The 21,780-nt window shown below is 42.8% G+C and overlaps 1 protein-coding gene across 4 annotated transcripts in view; it reads left to right on the top strand.

Annotated features, from left to right (window-relative positions):
- The first annotated feature begins 1,454 nt into the window (after positions 1–1,454).
- Positions 1,455–21,780, top strand: part of ankrd27 (ankyrin repeat domain 27 (VPS9 domain)) — a 35,542-nt gene continuing 15,216 nt past the window's right edge. The window contains exons 1-16 of one of the 4 annotated variants that reach the window (XM_040134037.1): positions 1,455–1,583; positions 1,666–1,812; positions 7,628–7,750; positions 10,759–10,869; positions 12,221–12,529; positions 13,211–13,270; positions 14,276–14,329; positions 15,205–15,270; positions 16,134–16,210; positions 17,010–17,131; positions 18,789–18,867; positions 19,548–19,680; positions 19,791–19,883; positions 20,076–20,197; positions 21,036–21,118; positions 21,219–21,334. In XM_040134037.1, the coding sequence (XP_039989971.1) occupies positions 7,649–7,750; positions 10,759–10,869; positions 12,221–12,529; positions 13,211–13,270; positions 14,276–14,329; positions 15,205–15,270; positions 16,134–16,210; positions 17,010–17,131; positions 18,789–18,867; positions 19,548–19,680; positions 19,791–19,883; positions 20,076–20,197; positions 21,036–21,118; positions 21,219–21,334 (1,527 nt within the window). In that variant the 5' untranslated portion in view covers positions 1,455–1,583; positions 1,666–1,812; positions 7,628–7,648. Of the gene's footprint in view, positions 1,865–2,913; positions 2,937–7,627; positions 7,751–10,758; positions 10,870–12,220; positions 12,530–13,210; positions 13,271–14,275; positions 14,330–15,204; positions 15,271–16,133; positions 16,211–17,009; positions 17,132–18,788; positions 18,868–19,547; positions 19,681–19,790; positions 19,884–20,075; positions 20,198–21,035; positions 21,119–21,218; positions 21,335–21,780 lie in introns of those variants that run through there. The other 3 variants (XM_040134036.1, XM_040134035.1, XM_040134038.1) reach the window with 3 other exon arrangements.

The raw sequence follows: 21,780 nt of genomic DNA, 5'->3' as shown, positions 1-21,780 counted from the left end.
ACACCGGTTACCTCCCAGGTGAGGGGGCGATTTCTGTCGCTATGTTTTTGCCTTGAATGTTTTTATATTTTTACTCTGCATACATCGGTGGGCAGCGCTGGAAGAAGTACCCAGACCTTCTACTTAAAAAGTAGCAGTATACTAATGGAAAAATACCCCATTACAAGTAAAAGCCTTGCAGTCAAAATCCCACTTAAATGATAAGTTCCCGAATTTTCCAAGTCTATCTTCAGGGGCCCCTGTGTACAGTGCTGTACATCATGTGTCCCCCCCTCCCTGCATTTTTGGGAACAAAAGCCTGGAATTTAAGGGGGAAAAAAAGTTACTGATCTTCAAGGCCTGCGTCTCCTTTGAAATCGAACTCTTTGAATTACACAACCACAAAGGCAGAATGAGTAGCAGATAGACGGAAACCAAAGTTACAGAGGAACTAAGGACATAATAGAAATGTATGGGGTTTTTTTTTTGACATACAATAAGGCCTGTAGTAGTACCTTTTGTATAGAAAAGACTTTGGAGCCATTACCCATGAAACAAGTGTCTGTCAACAGCATGTTGCAGGGATGTGGATCCTAAAATGCTTTGCACCGGTAGAAAAAAAGCCCCCTTTTTTTTCGACAGTCTTTCTTCTTGAGCGAGAGAAGGACAGTAACACAGACAGAAATTTAAAGAAATTTATTCTAAAAAAAGACCGTGACTCGGATAGACAGCAGCTTGATTTGTCGGCGCGAACTGCTGAGGCCTATATAAAGCTTCAGAATAATATATAATTTTATATAATTTTCAAGCCAGCGGATTTTCCATCTCTAGATTGACATTGACGTGGGGACTGATCTGGCGTGAACTACTGTGGGACAACGAGACAGAGTATGAACGAAAGTACATTACAACAAAGCAAAACTGCCGCGTTGTACACGCTGTCTGTAATGAACACGATCAATTGAAAAATTTAGAACCCTAGATGTCCTGAAGTTTTCTAATGCAGTCTTTCAGGTGTAAATTTACAGTCTCCGAGCCTAAAATGAGATAATCCTGATGGCATCACTACGGCCTGATCCGGCATTATTTTCTAGGACTTCACAAAGCTCCTCCACGGCCACAGAAGACACTATACGTTATACAGTCTTTGGTATATACATATAGATACTTTATCACTAAAGCCATTCTAGACGAACTTCCCTCATATCTTTGCAAACTTATTCTACAGAGGTCATCTTCACAATGAAGATCTTAGATCACAAGACACTTATGCTTGCTGTCTGTCTCCGAGTGCAGGGACGGAGATGGGAAAGAAAGCTTTTCAGTTTTCTGCTCCAGCCACAGAAACCACAGAGTAGTTTGCGGGGGGAGACTGAATGAACGAGTCTGTATCCCATACTCCACATGAACTTCATGTGTAAAACTCGAGTTGGAGCTCCCCTGGAAAGAACCGGTTTGTCAGATGCACAGCGCTGGGCTGTAGATGGCGGTGTGAACCTGCGGGTTTTAGACGCATCTGGTCTGGGTCCCTTGAAGTTAACCAGTGACGAAGGCCCAACGTGTTACTACGCGTATGCATTACTCACAGTTTCTTTTGCCGATTAGTAAGTCTCGTAAATGGGCAGCATTTGAATCGACACACGCTCCGCGTTTTGACGGCTTATTTTACGTGTTTCCTCTACGAAGTCTGGCAACCCGGTGGCCAGAGGCCAGAGGCACTGACAGCAGCGGTTTAGCCAGCTGATCCCAGTAAACAGCTCCTGACAGGCTGCTGTAGGTGTTTATCACTGCCATGCCAAAGCCTGGATGACCCGAGGGACCGGCTGAAAACGGGTAAAACGTTCATCTTACTAACCATCGCTCCTGTTGTCGGCCGATTTTCATGGTACGAGTTGGCCATGCTAACATGTTAACGTAAATACGCTAACATTATTTACCCCTAACACGGACAGCTGCTGCCAGCAGAGCTAATGCTAACTGCTAATCTGCGGTTTGTATATTCCTGGCTGGTAAAAACGATGTTGTTGTTTGCAGCTAGCAGGCTAATTTATAAAACACCCAGTCGTCTTCTCTGAGGTTAAGTCACGTTAGAGCCCCAAAATATCAGAATTCGCAAATATGACCAAACGGCTAACGTCGGTTAGCAGTCGGTTTAGCAAGATAATACAAAATCTCTTTCGCCACCTGTAATGTACGCCAGGGAAACCGCATCTAAAAGCTATTTCTTTGCCATTATCTGTACCGCTAATCCTAAAACCAAGCCCCGAGTTAATGAAAACGCCAAGCCAGTCTCCGTTCAAAAAATGTGAAATTTAACGTTGAGAAACTCTGGCGTTGACATTGCCTTCCACATATTCACAGTTAATGAGTTTTTAATAATGCATCCCTTCAAATCGCCAAAAACTATTAGGTATTTTCTGTAAGAGAAACAAAGAACGTTGTTTCCCCTCTGCTTACATTTATCACACCGTAGATGGAGGGATCGAGCAGTGTCTAAAAGAAAACACAACTCGGAGCTTATTCAATTAAAATTCAGTCAGAGGAAAATTTCCATTTCCGAATTCACCTTGAGACCCAGAAGATTATCTAAACGGATCGATTTATGTCAACTGGGTTTTATACTTGTGTCAGTAAGCAAAGGAACTTTTAAATTTTACATTTTTAAAACTGAGTTTGGTTTGATGTTTTTGCGCACAAAAGAAACCGGCTGCCTCGGAACCAAACAAAAATAAAGCAGGTGATTCAGCCTTAAAACTTAATGGCACTTTAGAAGGTCTGTTTTGTTATAACTAAATTATTCATCTATTTTAGTTACAATGGCACGGTTTTGCGGTGGGTGATAGCACCGGAGCATGTCGCCCTGTTGTAGCAAAAATAACGGTGTTATTTTGAAAATGCTGCCGGAAACCCCGTCCTTAGCTCTGGCTCACTTGACACATCCTTGTCTCGTGTTAAAGGTCAGTTGACTCACGTTCTGTGATCGAAGTCCTGCACTGTGCTTGTGTGAAATGCCCGCAAACCAGTCTGATTCAGACATCAGAGTTTGATAAGGGGTCATTCATTTAAAGGTCAAAGGGGGCAGGTTGGATTTGTTTCTTGGTTTCTCTGGGTACTCAGTCTCACTCAGAAGAGGTCTAGATAGTTCTGGTATGTATGTCCGGGCTGCATCATGTGTGCAGCCCTGGGGAGAAGTGTGTGATCTGATGGATGCTCGTGAGCTGTGGGTCTTGTTATGCGGTGGTTGAAGGATTTTTATTGATCCGGTGAAACCAGAAGGCAGGAGTGGTGTCTTATTTCATTTCACCCAGCTCTGCCATCTGCCCACTGTATAAAAAAAAAAAAAGAAAAGTGTCTTTCTTCACCCACCTGGTTAATTTAATACGTCTTTCTTAACTGCCTGTGGCTACAGCACCATAACATGGTGGTACCTAGTGTGATGTGCATCGTGGCTGGCAATTTATTGTTTAGCTCTTAGGTAAAATGCTGCTTCGGCATCTTCGTGCAGGTTGCTGTCCAGCTGGATGTCCTACGTTGCGCTCCGACCCTGTAGCATCACACATCCTTTCTCAGTTTCCTCTCATTCATCCCTGCGTCTGTCATACCTGCTTGACCACCGCCTACCTTAGTCCATTTAGATGGAATCACTTTGCTTTAGTAGGACTCATTTGGTGGGTAACTCCATGTCAAACCCTTCTTTATTTCAGTCCCAGTGCATCTCTGTGACAACCTGGTGTTGACAGCTTTGGTAGTATTTTGTCATTTTTTGGGTCCCAACCACCCAAATGTCCACATGTTACATTTCTTCTGCTGATTGACAACACCAAGCGAACGTCTTCTTTTTACTCCTGGGCAACGTTTTTGTGAAATAAACTTTCCCACAAATGCAGCAGGTGGGCACATACAGTAAAGCAATGTGCACGGTGTCTTGTTTGTTTGATGTTGTGGACTGATGAATTGTTTAAAAATTAAACTATGAAAGGTTTCAACTCTGCTGTTATCAGAAAAATATTATCAAGGTGGTTGAGCTTTAATCACCTTACATGCTGGCTGTTTGTTCTGTTGCTGCTGAAGTAATTCTCCTGCTGTTCACACACATTATAAGCCTCGGCCTAAGACGTCAGCTGAAAGGCTGTACTCTTAAGTGTGTAATGTTACGGTTTGCGTCGGGCCTGAGGGGATGGACATTCCTCTCCACCACTGAATACGCTGGTAGCTTCAGGCCTGAGAGGTCACGAGGACCTCGAGGGTCACGTGACTCATTCCTCAGTTTCATCCCAGCTGAGCTGCCTGACATCGGGCTGCTTGAGTGGGGAGTCTGCCCCTGCTCTGTTCAAACTGGTTCCCAGTTTGTCTGTACTGGAGCTGAGGGAGGATGAAGCTGATCTCTGGGCAGAGGGATGAGGTGAGTGGTAAACCAGTGGAGAGTTCTGGACGGTCAGGGGGGTTAAATGATTTCTCCTGAACCTGATGAGTGAATGGCTGGAGGAGCAGAAAGCTGGATAAATTGATCCAGTAGATAGATCCACGTTCAGTGGCTGTAGAGGCTGTTAGATCACAGGGAGAATAATGACAGATCACAGATCAGATCGCCGAAGCCCCAAAACAAATGGAATAAACTTTGGTTCATTCCAGAAAGTGTAAGACATTTGAACAGTGAATGCAAAAAGGAATTCTTTTAATGTGATTGATATCCTGTATATCATTATTTGTGTGGGATTTTTGTTTTGTAGTGTCGTTTACAGACTTACTTGCTTAACTGCTCCCTGATGGGTGAATTAAGTATTTTGTTAATTACATTTGGTGCGTCCAGAGTAAGGTTTGTTGGTTGATGGTTAAGACAGGGGATTGGATAGAGCGTTGAATGCGTTTTGTTAGATTTCTGGTGAGGTAGTGGCATGGCTCTAGGGGAGGGAGTGCTGGTCTGTCGGTCCACCACTTTGGGCCAGAGTGAAATATCTCAACAAATATCAGGTGGATTGCCATGGAATTTTGTACAAATATTCATGGTCCCCAGAAGAAGAATCCTACTGACTTTGGCGATCCCCTGACTTTGCCAGTAGCGCCCCCATGAGGTTGACATTATAATTTATGTCTGGTACTTTGGCTAATGAGCAAGACCTGCAAAACTAATGATAATCGCAACAGCGCCAGCTGTATTCTTTGTTTAGTGCTAATTAGCAAATGTTAGCATAATAACACTCTAAGCTACGATGTTGAACATTGTAAACATTATTGGAACAGAAACAATTAATCGATAAGTGCAGACTCACAGAGCTGCTAGCATTAATGTGGACTTTTAGTCTTGTTTCACTGTAAATTCTGTGTAAATCTGTGTAATTTACCTATATGTTTATTAGTGTGGTTGCAGTTTGCAGTGGGGCTGATTTGGACTGTGTTATATAGAGTTTCTAATGTGTTGTCCACCCCATTTACAAAATGTGATGGACAAAAAATTAGGGGAGCTATTAGAAACACCGTACGCTGTAATACAGCTCTGTAAAACACCACCACTAAACATAAAAGTAAAGTGACACTTCTTGGAAAGTTTTAACAAAAACTGGCCATTATAAGCCTTGTAAAGGTAGAAAGGTGTGGCTGAGCTGTTGTACTGAATTCCATTAGATTGCAAAAGTGCATCAATTTAAATGGCCAGGAAGTGCGTAATGAAATACTCTTTGCAGCTCCGTTTTTGTTTAATATTTGTCCTTTTTTTTTTAATCCATCCTACATTTGTTTTTCATTTTTACAGACAAGCTCTGTTCTCTGTGTGAGGTTTTACAGCTCGGCCTGAGGCCAGCGACATCTGACAGAGCACGCATTGCTCATCTCAGGGAGAGAAATCACTCTATAATTTACATCCGGTGGTTGTTTCCAACGAGGGCTGCATCTAACAGTTATTTCGTGCTGATTAACTGGCACATTATTTTCACGATTATTCATTTAATTGTTGCCCATCACGGGTCCAAGGTGACGTCTTCAGATGTCTACTGATTAACGATACTGAGTTTACCTTGATGGGAGATAGAGACAAACAGAAAAATCTTCACATGGAGGAGTGAGAACAAGCACATATAATTTTTTGTAATTTTTGCTTGGAAATGACGCAAATGATTAATCAATTATCAAGATAGTTGCCAGTTAATTTTCTGTTGATTGTCTAATTAATTATATGACAAATTGTCTCAGCTCTTTTTCCAACTATTCTACAATTTCAGGAAACTGACCTCAATAAGAAACTAGAAGACAGACAGTTTGTGAATTAAAATTATGGAAAATGGGGCACAGGGGTGAAGTTTTTATCTGAAGAACAGCAAAGTGGGACCGAAATATTGTCTGTAAATGATGTGATACACATTCCTGCCAGTGGTTTCACACGATTCCACTGATCGACATGTGGCAGTAATGCTTCAAGAAAATTAATGCTAGACCATAAAAATGCAGGAGAGAAGGAGGTTGCAAGCTGGCAAACATAAATCTAAACAATGAATGTTTAAATTAATCAAAAAATCAGCTTTGTAAATGTTTCACAAGGAAGAAAATGCATTAAACATGTTTGTTAGACTTCAAAGATACACTGAATGTAAACATAATTTGTTTTGGTGCGAAGGTAACTCCACGGGTACCTGAAGTTCTCACCCACCACTGCAGAGACCTGGGTTTGATCCCTGGTAGTGGTACCTCCAGCTCGGTTGTGCGCTCAAATAGACACAGTCAGTGTTTGTGGGTGGGAAGCCGGTGAGGGATCATGTCCAGGGTTGGTCGGGGTGCCTGCATGGAGCGGGGACAGTAGAAACTTTTCCACACATTAAAGACGAGTGTGTGTGTCTGCAGGGGGGTTAGCCGTGACAGGAAATTCAGTTCTGAAAGAATTAGACTCCACGGACTGGGAGAAAATTATGAAAAAATTACCCTCGTCAAAACAATGATTTAAAGCAGCTTGAAAGGGACTTTTTGTTCTGGTAGCCTCAGTCTCAGCAGCTGATTCGAACAGAGTGGTCAATGAAGAATATTATTCTGCTATTCTGCTGCTTCTTTAGGGACAGATTTAGAGACATGTCTGAGTCATGAGATCTCTTTTTGGAGCTTTGTTTTCCTCATCTCAAACATCAGTAATCAGCTGAATTCTTGACAAATGTCCAGTATTTCCACATGCTTTTGTTTGGAAGCTCGGCAGTCACTGTAGTCATTTATTCATTAGAATCTATTTAATATCTATTTATAGATTAAGCCATACATTTTTATTGTACTGATGTGTTTCAAATATGGCGACAACCTTCCTGATAATGGCTCTGTACAAACCCTATACAATTCAAAACTTTGGAAGTTGTATCAAAAAATTTCCTGTATGTGCTTTGGCTTCAAAGGTTTCACCCAAATGTACTGTAGAGAATCTTTTTTCCACTGAAACTTCTTCCATAGTTTGCTCCGGTTTCACTAGAACTACTGTCTACAACATCTTTAGAAGTGGGCAAGTAATTAATAAACCAAAAACTGGTTAGAAAATTTGATATTCAAACTTCCACCTACAGCTCACTTAGCAAACCGCCAGTGAATCTCCTGTCCTAACAAACAGCACCTTTTTGAAGCTTTGTTTAATCATGATCATCGGTTTCTCTCGTTATCTTCTCCCCACTCTCCTCTTCTCCAGGATCCAGACTTCCAGCTCCTTATGGCTGTGTATGATGAGAACATCCTGAAGAATCCTTTCTACTTGGCGTTGGAGAAGCAGAGACCGGACCTCTGCAGCCGAGTGGCAGAGCTCCACGGCATCGTGAGTCACACCTGTCGTCTCATTTTAGTTCATTGATTTCACAACTCACCAGCCTCTCGCTCTCTCTCTCTCTCTCTCTCTCTCTCTCACTCTGTGTATATATATTATATGTATAATATATAATATATGTGTGTGTGTGTGTGTGTCAGGGATTCACCACTACCCTGATGAAGGCAAGTTAGCTAAAAACCTTTAAGCATGGTGCTGGAGAAGAGTTGCGCAGTGGTTGGCACCTCACTGTTTGTGCAATCTTAAGGTACAAAAAAGAGAGAATCAAGAACGCACAGGAATTATTTTGGCGCTTCTTCATTGGCCGAGTTTCCATCCAAATGAAGTAGAAATTTTAACTGAGAAAATAGACAAAAGAAAGTGCTAATTAATGCGTATTTCCATCTACTATTGTTATGCAAACATTAGGAATTGGTTTGTTGAGATCAACAGCTGGTGGAGTTGCTTCTCCAGTCGCTGCCTTTAAACCACCACAGAAGAAGAGGACACAGTGAGACGAGGTCACTAAAAGAAGCTCCAGTCGAAGCTCAGACGACGGAAAACATGTCTATCTAATGTCTATGACATGTCTGTCTAATTGTACTATAATGTGGACATGTGATGCCAGGAAAAGGCATAAAAGATTTCCTGGTAAGAGCGAATCCCAGCAGTTCCCTAACCTAACTAGGTTAGGGAACTTCCAAATATTAGAAAACAACACAGAATGCAAAAGGCTCCTGGCTAAAATGGGAAGCCCCAGAGTCCCGCTGGAAGAAAACAGACTGTGAAGTTATTTTGCTGCCAGCAGAGACTGAATTTCAGACTGAGTAGGAAACACTGCAGAGAGAAAATAGAACAGTACAATGGAACCTGGAACGTGGCAGGTGCGAGCAGAACGCAAATATCTACCAGCTTCCTTTCAACAGCCAACTGTACAGCAGCTTTCACTGAACACTTTCTCCCCTCTGGTTGAAGGCGTGTAAATGTGCGGCAGAGAACCAGTTTCTTTTGACAGATGTCCCTGGGTTTCCCACAGCCCGTTCTCACCCCACCAGCCTGGATCAGCCTCACTGCCAGTGTTCAAATGTTTTAGTTCAGGGGACAAAGGGAGACTACCTTGGACTCGTTTTTTGGAAAGTAAAGTTAAATGTTTAGCTGTCAGACCACTTCCTCTCTCAATAGCAGGTCTAGCTGTCAGTTTGAGGGTTTTTTCTTTAGTGGTTTTAGCACTCTTTGAGACGCTTCCTCCTCTCAGCCAACACTTTGCACTCACTGCATTTCTCAGTTCACACTTGAGGCGGGGAAGGTGACAGAATTAGTCTCAGTATTAGATGAACCTCCGTTGAGTTAAGGCTGAGTTTGATAGTGTGACTGATAAATGACTTTCCTCGGCCAGGTGAAACTTTGAAAGCCCAGCCTGCAAGAAAGTGCAGCCGCAGTGAAAATGAACAAATATCAAATAACCTGAACAACAGCAAAATCCCCCTATAAAACACGTCGTCGCTTGTCAAGATGCTTGACACATCCGCAGCTGAGAATCGGATGTGGGAATGGTGGCCAGCAGCAGCAGCTCAGACTCATCAGGACTCCTCTGGAAGCTCAGATGATCTGAACGCCGTGAAAAAGTCAGAACACAGGAAAATCCATCTAACTAGATTACAGCTCCTAATACCCCACTTCGCAGCAGGCTGCTGACCTGGAAGATCAGTTATACAAGACATCAAATACGAGACAGTATATGCACACTACAGACTGTACAGCACCACTTTTTCTGGCTCGTAACCACATTTTTGATCCTTTAATTCTCATGGTCCAGTAAATAAAGTGTTGTCACCTTGTCACGTTCATGCGAAAATGACTGACTTTCGTGCTCTAGTTGTCAGAGTGTGGGGGAAAGTCTGGATGCAGGGAACAGAAATTACGGAAAATTTCAGACCTTAAAACCAAAAAGCTTAGGTAGTGCATGCGAATCCAAACACGATATCAGGTTGTAGGCAAAAGCATAACCTCGCTTGACTGGCTCCCTGCTAAATTCAATTATGAGGATCTCAAATCCTCCTAATGTCTTTTAAGGCCTCAGACGCCTCGGCCCCACCATATATAAGTGAATTACTGACCCCATATAGTTCCACCAGACCTCCTCAGGTTAACAGAACACGGGCCTCTGGTTCAGGACCCAGCGTGACCGAGCTTTTGCTGTCCTGTCCCCCAGAACAGGGATCAGCAAACTCTGTTCAGTGTTTTAAGCCTCAACTGCAGACCCACAGTGCCTTTTCTTAAAGGAATTTGAATGATGCCTCCAGCCCTGATCTGTTTCTCTTTCTTTTTATTCCTTCTATCATTTTCGCTCGTCTTTCACTGATTTATGTCATATGCTTTTGTTATTGTGTGTTTTCATCTGCACCTTGTGAAGCACTTTGTAATCCTGGTTTTGAAAAGTGCTATATAGATAAAGATTTACCTACTTGCCTACTAAAACAGACTAAAGAGAAAAAGGTGCCCACACACTGAACAGATGCTCCCAAAAAGACGACCTATCATGCAATTAATTACGAGGTTTCGACACTATGTCTTCATCAGGTAATATTCAGCATGTGACCTAGAAGGTCCATGTACAGACTTCACCTGATTCAAGCCAGGTGGGAATTCCAGGTGGAGCCAGTCACTCATGTCAACGTGTACACATCAACTTATTTACGATATTTACAACACAGAACCCAGAGATAGCAATTTCATGTCAATCACTGGGGTGCAATCAAATGTTTAAGCCCCTGAAAGAAAGATCATCTGAATATAGGGATGTAACAAGTAAATATAATTACTAAATTACAGTGGGCTCAGAGTGAACGTTAATTTAATTACGAGGAAACAAATCTGGAAAATTGGAGATTAGATTTTGGATAAATCAAGTTAACTGCAAGTTTATCGATGATTTAAAAACAGCTTGTTTAAAAAAATAAGTAAATAAATTCTGGTGAAAGTAACATTATTCTCTGTCCCATGTTACAAAAAACCTGCAGGTCCTTGTTCCCTGTTTTGGAAGTTTGACCGTCGGCAACTATTCAGACTCTCAGTTCGACAGCTATGTCCTACAGCCGGTGGAGGACGGATACCAGACTGTGGACGGAAAGGTTTGTCTCCCACCTCCGTCGGAATCACACGAAGCACCGGAAAATCCACAAAATCTCCAGGAATGAATTTTGTTGAGTAATAAAAAACTAATGAATAAGTCCCATTAGTCATAAGACCTGTGCTTTTCCTGCTAGAAACGAGCCCAGTGGCTGCTCCAGATTCTGTATAAATCTCTTGGTCTGTCTCTCTCTCGGTGGCTCTGATCCTGTTTTCTGTATCTCAGAAACATTTCAAACATTAGACCTTTTCGATTAGACCAGAAACCTGAAACCTGGTCGTTCAGGCCTTCATAACCCGTCGACTGGACCCCATTCTGTTCACAGCAGCCAGGGTTTGAACTGGAACAACGAGACAGGACCATACTTCTCTGGACTTTGGAATGACTTGCCTGAGGAGATCAGGGCAGCCAAGTGATTCCTGTATATTTCTGTTGTTTTAATTTAGGTTTAACTGTATGTTGTTTTTATTTCTCCTACTGTAAAGCACTTTGTAAGTGTAAGCTTTAAAAAATGTCCCACAGATATAAAGTTTATCATCGTTATCTTGGGAATAGGAGATGGCTCTTGTTTATTTTGAAGTCTAAATTAAAAACAAGAGGTTTCCTCTGGCTGGACCAAAATCCAGATTAAAAGGAGGAGACTGGAAAGGGCTGTTCCTGAATCTAATTTTGAATCAAGACACTCCGACTGGCTACTCAATTATCTGAATTAAAGGCATCAGAGTCCGACTATATTCACTAAGGACATGTATAAAAGGAATTTGTTCTGGTGCAGGTGTGAGAACAGTAAAATGAAGAAATAAAATAGCAACAGAATAGAAAGAGGAAAGATAACGAAGAAGTGTCGTAGAACAATTGTAAATATTTAAAAACATTACTGTTTAATATACAAACGCAAACATACACATATACTCACTAATGATTTATACAGATGAGTTTACAGGGTGTCCAAGTTTTTGTGTGATGGGTCATTGGCACATAGTGCAGAGATACCTGTAATGGTTTTAAAGTCAAGACTTTTCCAGATATTTTTAAGATGCACAGGAAATACTGCTTTGAATAATAGTTTCTGATATGATAACATGATATTCTGATTCTGATATTTTGATTTTACATCGTCTGTTTTATTTTTTCCAGAAAATAGTTCAATTACCTCGTTAAAAGTCAATAAAATCACATCTGCTCTGTCTCCTTCACCTACAATCCAGAATATGTGAAGATGTGAATATTGTTCATTTCAGAGGTTAAGTTTCCGGACACAGATGTGATGATTTGCCTGCATTATCTTCATTTTGCTGTGTGTGTGACAGCATAAAACACTGTACTGTACCTGTTGGTCTCGTGTATTTCAGGAGGTCAGGATCCAGGACAGGCAGGTCCTGCTGGGATCCGGCTTCCCGGCTCCGGTGTCGGTCTCCATCCTGTTTGAGGAAACCTTCTACAATGACCAGGAGCAGAGCTACAGCATCCTGTGCATCTCCCGGCCCGTTGAGGTGGACCCGAGCCCCGACGAGCCCGGCCCGCCGCCCCCCTACTGCCTGAAGAGCATGGAGGACGTCAGGGAGTTCCTGGGCCGCCACGCCCAGAAGCTGGACAAGTTCATCCAGGGCTTCTGTCAGGCCTTCAAGGAGCAGGAGAGGAAGGGACTCCGACACCACATAGTAGGATGAACTCCTAAGTCTTCTTTTACTTTCATTCTTTTTTCATCTTCTTTCCGTCATGTCGTCCTTCCTTCTGCCAAATGTTTGTTCTCCTCTGCCACTATTTAATTCCTTCCTCTTCCTCACCTTCTTTTCCTTTCTGTCTTCTCGGTGGTCATCCATCATTCCTCCTGTCATCCCTCTTTCTTTTTCCTCCTAGTTTGTCCCTTTCATCTCTTTCCTTTGTCCGTTTTTCTTCTTCCGTTTCATTGTAATTGTTTAACTTCCTTCAGCATCTGTCTTAATGTTTGTTGTTTTTTATTTTTTGTCAGTTGGCAGCAGAGGTCATGAAGTGCTTCACAGAAACAACCAAGCAAATCATGGAAAATACGCAAAAATTAGATTTATAAATTCAAATACAGATTCTGTGGAGATGAGATAGAGATTCAAATTTTAGAGTGAGTCTAACTTTAAAGTATTTGTTTCCACTGACCTAAAGTAAACACAGTTAAAGGATTAGTGGAGAAAATCTGTTCCCACTGAAATTTTATTAAATGAACTGAAACATGTGTGGGTTAAATTTTCCTTTTAATGGCATTGACAATAATTCAACTTGAGCTTTTAGAAGATGAAATGTTGTGATGAGTCATTAGAAAGCTACAGTACTGACAGCCCCCCCCCCCTCGTCTTCCCTCCACTCAGGACTCGGTGAACGGTCTCTACACCAAATGTCTTCAGTGTCTGCTGAGAGACTCTCGCCTGGTGAGTAAAAACCTTCCTGCTGGATCGGCCGTTAGACTGATACAGTGGAGACTGACGGAGGTAATGGAAAGAGACTGGGTGAGAACTTGAGAGGTAGACCGTGTCCAAGTTCAGGTGCAGGATTCCTGGAAACCTGAATTTCTACACTGATCTCGTAATTGGTCAACAGCATGGGACGTTTCCAAGGTCAAGAACGAACCTCCGACCTCAGCTTTTAAGCCAATGTGGACGAGAAGTCCAGAAGTGCTCAGAGAGAAGTGTAACAGTTTTTAATGGAGGGCTTAAGTAATCCTTTTCAGCTTACTAAGCCTCTAAATGTCAGACCAGCATGTTTTATTTTCCAGGTATTTCTGTTCAGGTCATAAATCACCGGTTGATGTATCACCTCGAGTGGACCAATGAAAAAGCCAGAGAGAAACTTCCCTGCCTGGACATGTTTTCCATCACAGGGTATCACAAATGAATGGAAGTTACAGTATATGGACTTATTGACCACTAGCTAGTCCCACAGCTGCTGCAGGTCACACTTTCACAACTTTTACTGGAAGCCTGGTTATTACGAAACGTGTTCCACTCGTGTTCCAGTGATTCACACGCCGATAATCATCGACCCTCAAACATGTTGGTAGTAAACTTGCACATTTTACGCTCAGAGTTGTCGTGAGCGCTCAGATGCATCAGAATAACATGCTTGAGAAATAGAAGGTGTCACGTGTGAAAAATGCCTCAGTCTGACCTTACGAGTCTCTAAAAGCCACATCTTCAGGAGCGTTCAGGAGCTCTGTCCTCTGAAGGATCTGGCTCCTGAGCCGAATGTCTTGTTAGACCCTCTGGAGTCTAACTAGATCATCTGTGACCTGACTGTTTTCGTCCAGCCCCGCCTCTGTCTCTGGTCAATTTTCTGCCTAATCACAGTAATATGAGGATTTGCGTCACATCCTGTGCAGTGACTAATGGATTTCTCTGCATTTTTTTGCTCTGATGAATGTTTTTTGTCTTCCACAGAAACTTCTGGCGAAGCAGGAGCTTCAGATGACTCTTCTCAAACAGGCGGTGGAGGTAACTTTGCTCGTTTTTAAGTCAACTTCACTCCCTAGTTTCAGTAAGGAGATAAAAGTTCAAGTTTGTCTCAAACACATTTCGTGAGCCGATCTCAGAGCTCACTCACAGATCCCACAAACTCATGCATAATAAATCTGTTTATACGCCCAGAAGCACAGCTTTTAACCCATTCAGTCCACTAATATCTCTGAGCTGATACTGCCGGGGTCAGTGATCAGACTTCGGATTATCCACAAAAGAATCATTGTACCTCAGGATCGTGGGACGTGACCAAACTTGATGTGCACATGTTACTTGGATCGGAGTGTGCTTACGGGGCCAAGCATCATCGCTCGGTCTGCTCATTAGGACTAGGACAATTGATGAGTAGACTGACGGTGAGAGACCCAGTTGGTTTACACATAAACCTCATTTAAACAATGGGCAGAATACCTGCACCCACAGGGTCAAGAGCCACGTAAACCAAGGAAAAAGCTATGCAGAGGCTAAAAAGCAACTAATGGATACTGTAGACATGTGCTCTTATACTTTAGTTTAAGCTAAAGACGCCTCTGGATCTTTTGTATGAATTAAAAAAGAAATTAAAATTCCTAAAATGAATATTTTTAGCACAGTTTTTCTTCTATTTCAGTCTTCTATGCTGAAATTTCTCTCCCTTTTAAAATTTCCGTTAATGCTTCAAAAGGGTAATTCAGTCGTGGTCAATGTGACCTGCTAACTCAGAGTCACCAAGTGGTTTGTTTTGTGCAAACGTAGTTTAAGTAACTGATATTTCTTCTGGTTGTGTCTGACACCACTGTGGCTTTGCTGTCTTAGGCCCTTGTTGTAAACTAACATGTTCTGTGCTGTTTTTCTTCTTCTTCTTTTCCCAGATGTACGTTCATCATGGGGTCCATGATTTCATCTTTAACTTTGTTGGAACGCTTGAAGCCAGCCAGGTAGGTCTGAGCTCTCCCCGCTCTACCACACCGCTGAGACTCGGTGAGAAAAATGCTGTACAAGCTTTACAAATTAAAAATCAGACCTTTGCTGGATTATTGTAATATTTTATTTCATTGAATCATTGCACTTAAGCACTAACAAAACAAAAAAAATCCACCTGCTGGTGATGCCCACTGCATTTCTGGCATTGTTTGGGTTTTTTTTGCATCTGCTCTACTTCTTGTGGATAACTGGCTAATTGCAGATTTTGGTTTGACAGCATTTGAAACCTTCAGTGGTCAGTGTCTCAGCGATCTAAATCTTAAACTGTTAATTTCAGGTTTTTTGTATCGGTCCCTCAGAATCAAAGGGTGATGGTGTCTTTCTAGAGTCACTGTTTTGCGCTGCAAGGTTCAACACGGACACAGGGAGAAATCCATCAGCGAAGAGGAAACACACAGACCATTAGTTCCAGGAGAGGCTGGGTTTAAAGGGGGGACTCCTCTTGGTACCTGACTGGGAAACCTCTCCTTCTGTGCCTGCTCTTTTCTAACAAATGTAAACCTCACAGCTGAATGAATGCAACAAGTTAAAATGCCGACAGAAATGACAGTACATCAAAGTACTAAACCATAAAATAACTCCGGGAATGCATGAAACACAAATCTGACAAATCTGAGAGTGAGAGGAGATAAGAGGGGATTTCCTTCAGAAAGTTATTTCCTTTTTCGTCTCTGTCTCTGTTTTGGCTGCTGCGATGAAAACATCCCATTAATGAAGCGAAGATGCAGTGGAATCTGATGTTGATGTGCTTGGAGTGTTTTCGTGTGGATGCACTGACAGTAGCTGCTCTCATGTTTGTTCTGCTGCTCGTCAACAGGACGCTGCCTTCAACAAAACCACCAGGAGTCTGCAGGAGCTGCAGCAGAAAGACCTGGGGGTCAAACCCGAGCTCAGGTCAGTTAAACATGTTGCAGCTGCTGTAAAAACTTCATGTGTGTGGCTGGAGCAGACCTGACGCGTCTTTCTTTTATGTTCCAGTTACACTGCTGACTGTTGTAAGGGTCAAAGTGAGATCACGGATAACATGTTTGACTGTGTAGTAGAAGGGTGTTGCATTCAAGAATACTCAGACATTCAACAGTGCATCTCTGAGCCGTATCGTTTAAAACTCAAATCCAGGCGACAAACAACAGTCAGACGTGTTATGAATGTGGCCATTTTTGCAGCTGTCTCTCTAATCTCAGGTTTCAGAGCGAGCGGTGAGAGATTTTGATTTCAACAGTTCCTGTTTGCGGCTGAACTGTCATGTAATAAAGTTACATTGACAAAAGATAAAGACAATTAAAGTCAAGTCTCTGCAATTGGATTTTTTGTGAAATGAACTGAACAACAGCTGCAGGAAGGAAATGAATCTTAAAACAGGATGCATTTTTTTAAGCATCATTTCCTTTGGTTGTATATTTGGAAATTAGTTGGCTGCAATATTAGATAAGAGTGACTTACAGTTAATTGTGTAAAACAAGCAGAAACAACCGATATGGTGCTTGAAGGTCTTAGCAAGCACTAAAATGTCATAAACAGTGACTAAACACAGATCGGTTTGTCATCCTGAAACCCTCTAATGAAGTTCAAGAGAAATCCAGAGCAGGATCAGGTTTTCTGAAATCCCCACTGTATCTGTGGTGGGTTCATGTACATGCCGTAACTCTCTGTCGATGTATGTTTGTCCTGTGCTGCTGTCGTGTTCCTGTAGCATAAACCTGTCTCGCGCCAAGAGAGAGCTGAGTCAGCTCAACCAGCAGACCTCCCCACTCCTCAAACTGTTCTGCCTGCGCAGAGTCACGCTGACCGCCACCCAGACCCCGAGACGAACTGGTACGCTGTGTGTGTGTGTGTGTGTGTGTTTGATTCTCAGTGGGAGTCTAATAAATCTCCATGCTCTTCAGTTTTCTAATCTCCATCTTAGGATCAGAGTAATGATCCTCATGATGTTTTGCTGATAAATCCGGTTTAGTTCAAAGTTGAATTTAATTTGTTAAACTGAAGGAATCCGAAGACTGGAGCTTAAATTCTGTTCCGTCACTAAATACTGTGGACAGGTCTCCGTCGACCAAGGGCACTGCACCTTTAGACCTTTAAGAACAAGCTGGAGGAGTGAAATGATGAAGCAGAGGGACGAGGCAGGTCCCCTTCTCCAGCCCGTTATGTGGATGAGCGAAGAAATAAACAGAGTTCAAATATTTAAGTGTACAATTTAATATCCGTGTAGTTGAGTCACATCTTTCTGAGAAGGTGGCGAGTGCAACCACAGCAAATCCTTGAATTAACCCGCAACAGTGGGAAATTCTGAATACTGCAAGACGCAACTTTTCTCAGATGATACGTCGTTTCTGTCCAGTGACTACGTATAAGAGTGTGTTTCGACACACAGATACATGCCGCCCGTCTCACTCTACTCACAGAGTTAAATCCATATTTTGCCACTTTTAGACTGTATTTTATTTATTTACGTCTTGTACGGCTGCCTGTGCCTAGACATCATCTAACACTGGAGAGCGCTGGCTTTTAATGTCAACGTGAAAAACATGTTTATATTTCTCAAAGTAAGTTACCAAAAAAGTATCCTTACCAAAACTCAAATATTCTGTCAATACTAGTATGAAAAAAATGAAATGATTCCAGTAAACAGAGATAAGTTAATCCCACTGTGTTCAGAACAAATTCTAAAGTAGAGATAGTTTACCTGGGAACTGGGAGCCCATGATTTGATGCATCAGACCATGCACTCTGAACAAAAACATCGGGATTGCATCTGATCAAGTTAAAATCAGTGGAAGCCAAATATGTAATCACATTTGATGTGTGACAAATTGTGCAGCCCTACGTTCAACTGACAGGCTGGATTTGAGTCATTCTTTAGTTAGAGGAGTCAGACAGGATCCCTTCAGCTCAGATAAATTTCCTCAGCTGAAGGGACGAGCTGAAACCACAGGAAAAAGGGACTTTTGTGAATCTAATAGCTTTAAATCACTCAAACCAAATCACATTTACGTCCAGAAGTCTGACAGTGAGGCTCCTCTGCTTCTCTTTTATTAAGAATGATGACGGACTTTTCCTTGAATGTACCTCATCAAAGACTAGTATTTGGTACCATCAGTCTGTAGTCATTCACCTCACTGGGCCGGCGGACTGAACTCCGCTCGCTCTCTGTAATCAGATCAGCACACGGGACAATACCTGCCCTGTCAGCCTCTAATGTGTTTGTCCAGTTTGCTTTTGAAATCCAAGCTTATTGGCCCACAACAACGCCGCTGTCAGTCTGCAGAGTGGTACGATCTGCTCCTAATTAATGTTTGTCAAGCCGCCAATTTGGTCATTTGGTTTGGACAGAGGGAGAGGCTGTGAGGGCGACACGGCAGGATGAACGCGGGACGACGGCGTGAAATGACCGAGCTGCTTCTGTGAGTTTCTTGTGTTGTGTTTTCAGTGTTTTCAGTGTTTCACCTGACATAATCTGTGTCTTCCCCTGCAGTCAGTATCGAGGCGGTGAGCGCAGACGACCTGCTCTCTGTCATCCTCTATCTGCTGGTCAAGACGGAAATCCCCAACTGGTGAGCTGTGAGGAGGAGTCATTGGGACACCTTTGACCTTGTGGCTTGTTGGGAAGTAACACAAAGGCTGAACGTCAATTGTGTAAACTTCCCAGGGGAACCACTCCAGTCTGTCGTCAGTCTGTCCTGTGAAATAGATCATAAAGGACGAAAACGAGGACAATTCCAAACGAGACGCCTTTAAAAACAAAACAAAAGATTCTGTTACCACTTACTCATCATCTCTCATGGAGTCACTGTAAGAGTTTGTCCTGTTAATTAATCACACCACACGTTTGCGTGTCAACAATTTGACTAAAATATACCCAAAGAACTTCCGAGCACTGTGAAAAATGAGAGAACCAAGAGACAGCGTCACATCAGGGTTCACGTTTTGAAACTTTCTTTCCCAGACAAATGAGCTTTGTTATATCAGACAGCAGCCCTGTACCGTAACATTGGGCAAATTGACATAAAAAGGCATGGTAGAAGTGTCCTACCTCAGTCAGTCCCCTCTGCACGGGACACTCTTTCAAACTGTCCTAACAACACTCACGTCGGAGACAAACGAGACAATCCAGGTGAAATCGCTGCAGCCTGTTTGTTTCAGCTCGTTCGTTTCGCAGCCTTCTGGACGGTTGCAGAAGGTGGAGGGAACGTTTTCTAGCAGCCGTGTAGCTTATCTCGTCCTCTGTCTTCAGGATGGCCAACCTGAGCTACATCCGGAACTTCTGCTTCAGCCACTCCAGTAAAGATGAACTCAGCTACTGTCTGAGCACCTTCGAGGCTGCCGTGGAGTACATCAACCTGGGGAAGCTGCGGGACACACACTCTGTAAGACACACGCACACACACACAGGGACAGGATTTGTGTTGTGTCATCACAGTGTTGTATCTGAGCAGGGTTCACCGGTACCGCTGGTTTGCTGTTTCTCTCCCTTCAGGGCTCAGGTGAGCTGAACGACAAGGCGTTGTTCAAAGAGAGGATGAGGTCGTTGTCTCAGAGCGCTGCCACCCCCATCCACTGTCTGTTTGAGGTGAGCCGCAGGAAACAGAACCACCAGGACTCAGTCGTTTGACCCTGAAAACGATCTTAAATTCAATTCTGTGTGGTATTAAAAAGGGGATTTATGGGTCAATGTAGGGGCCCCCAGTAAAAAATAGTTGAAGTGTTCATTTCTCGTGTGTGTGTGTGTGTGTGTGTGCGTGTGTGTGCGCATGTGATGTAGCACATAGCAAATGGAAACGAGGCTGAGGTCGAGCGCCTGCTGACTGAAGGAGAGAGCGACGAGGACGTTAGGATGTGTCACCCCCTCTGCTCCTGTGACCTCTGTGACCTCCAGCTGTCCGGGTCAGCACCCACACACACTTAGCCATCCCAGTTACTGTAAACGCCCAACGCTGACCTAAACCCGATTCGAACCTGAACCTTAGGAGCAAGTCGTAACCCTAAAACAGAGGTGTCAGCACTCCAGTGGTTTAAAACTGAAACTGGCACTCACAAGACGGCAATACGAGCCCCCCCCCCTGCACACACATTTTTACAGGAAACCCTCCAACTTCTGTTTTCTTCTCATATTTCTTCTCTATTCATTTCCCCTTTTCTCCGTTTTTCTTGTATCAGGGATGTAAATAAGAGATAAAAAGCTCTGTGCTGATTTCACTTCCCACTTCAACCCGCGCACACAAACTCAGACACTCGGGGTATTTGGGCCGTTTTGCTTCCTTTACCTGGGCAATGCTATTGAACTGTAAAACTACAAGTATGTATTATTGTCATCAAGGCTTCATTTGTCAAATTCGGACCAGCTTCAATGTATTTCTCGTGGCTGTAAACTGTTAAGAATTATCTACAGTGTCCCACAGGGGACATGAGTAGAATTTGCATTTAAATATTTGACATCTCTCTGAGAAAAGTGTGCAGAGGGTGTGATTTTCCAGCATTTTTATGAAGTTGAAGAGCATTGGACACAGTTTCTATCTGATGCTTTCTATCAGAACCTTTACAAGGACAGATTCTTCACCAAAGATCAGTCTTTCTCTGTTTATTCCCTTGAGCACTCCTGACAATAACTGAGGATTCCAGTCATTTTCTATGCCCCTTGAGTTTCAGTACGCTCTCTGAATAACCTGATCGGCCATTTTTTGCTGCAGCGATCTGACACAGGTTTTTGGCTTTTCTGTTGCAGGCGGTTGAACGACCCGTCCATCGTCACGCCGTTCTCCAGAGACGATCGAGGTTACACTCCGCTGCACGTCGCTGCTATCTGTGGTGAGCAGCTGCTAACACACAGAGGAATAAAGCATGAGCTTCATTAACAGTATGAGCCCTAATTCACGTGTAAAACTGACACACCGAGCTGTGTGTGCAGGTCAGGCCCAGCTGATTGACCTGCTGGTGTGTAAAGGAGCGCCGGTCAACGCCACAGACTACCACGCCCTCACACCGCTGCACCTGGCCTGCCAACGGGGATACCAGGGAGTCACGGTGAAGACACACAAACTCACTCACACACTCCTACAGCACAGTATTTGTCTGTGTGTGTATGCATAAAACAAAATAATTCTGCAAATAACCTGTGTACCTGTGTAACTCTGTGTACAGAAGAAGAATTTTAAGCCGAGTCACAAGACAAAGCAGAAGTAACTTCCCAACGTGAATAAAGATATGTAACACGGCAGTTAAGAGCAGTTAAGGCCATTATAGTATCCACTACTGCAATATAAAAATAAAACGTCAAAAGGGGAAGTTTACACAAGACATAAAACGATACAAGATATAAAAGAAACACAAGACAGAATTTAAAAAAAAAAGAATTCAAAGAGTAAAATAATAATTAAAGATTTAAAAAATCCCTAAAATAGGAGATTAAACAGGAAAATAAAAATTACGGAGAAGCTGCAGTGCAGCAGAAGACGTGAATAAATAGGATA

This window comes from Xiphias gladius, chromosome 8 (genome assembly GCF_016859285.1).
Source record: "Xiphias gladius isolate SHS-SW01 ecotype Sanya breed wild chromosome 8, ASM1685928v1, whole genome shotgun sequence".
NCBI classification, from domain to species: Eukaryota; Metazoa; Chordata; class Actinopteri; order Istiophoriformes; family Xiphiidae; genus Xiphias; species Xiphias gladius.
Note: the sequence above shows the minus strand (reverse complement) of the source record. Positions and strands in the feature narration are given on the sequence as shown.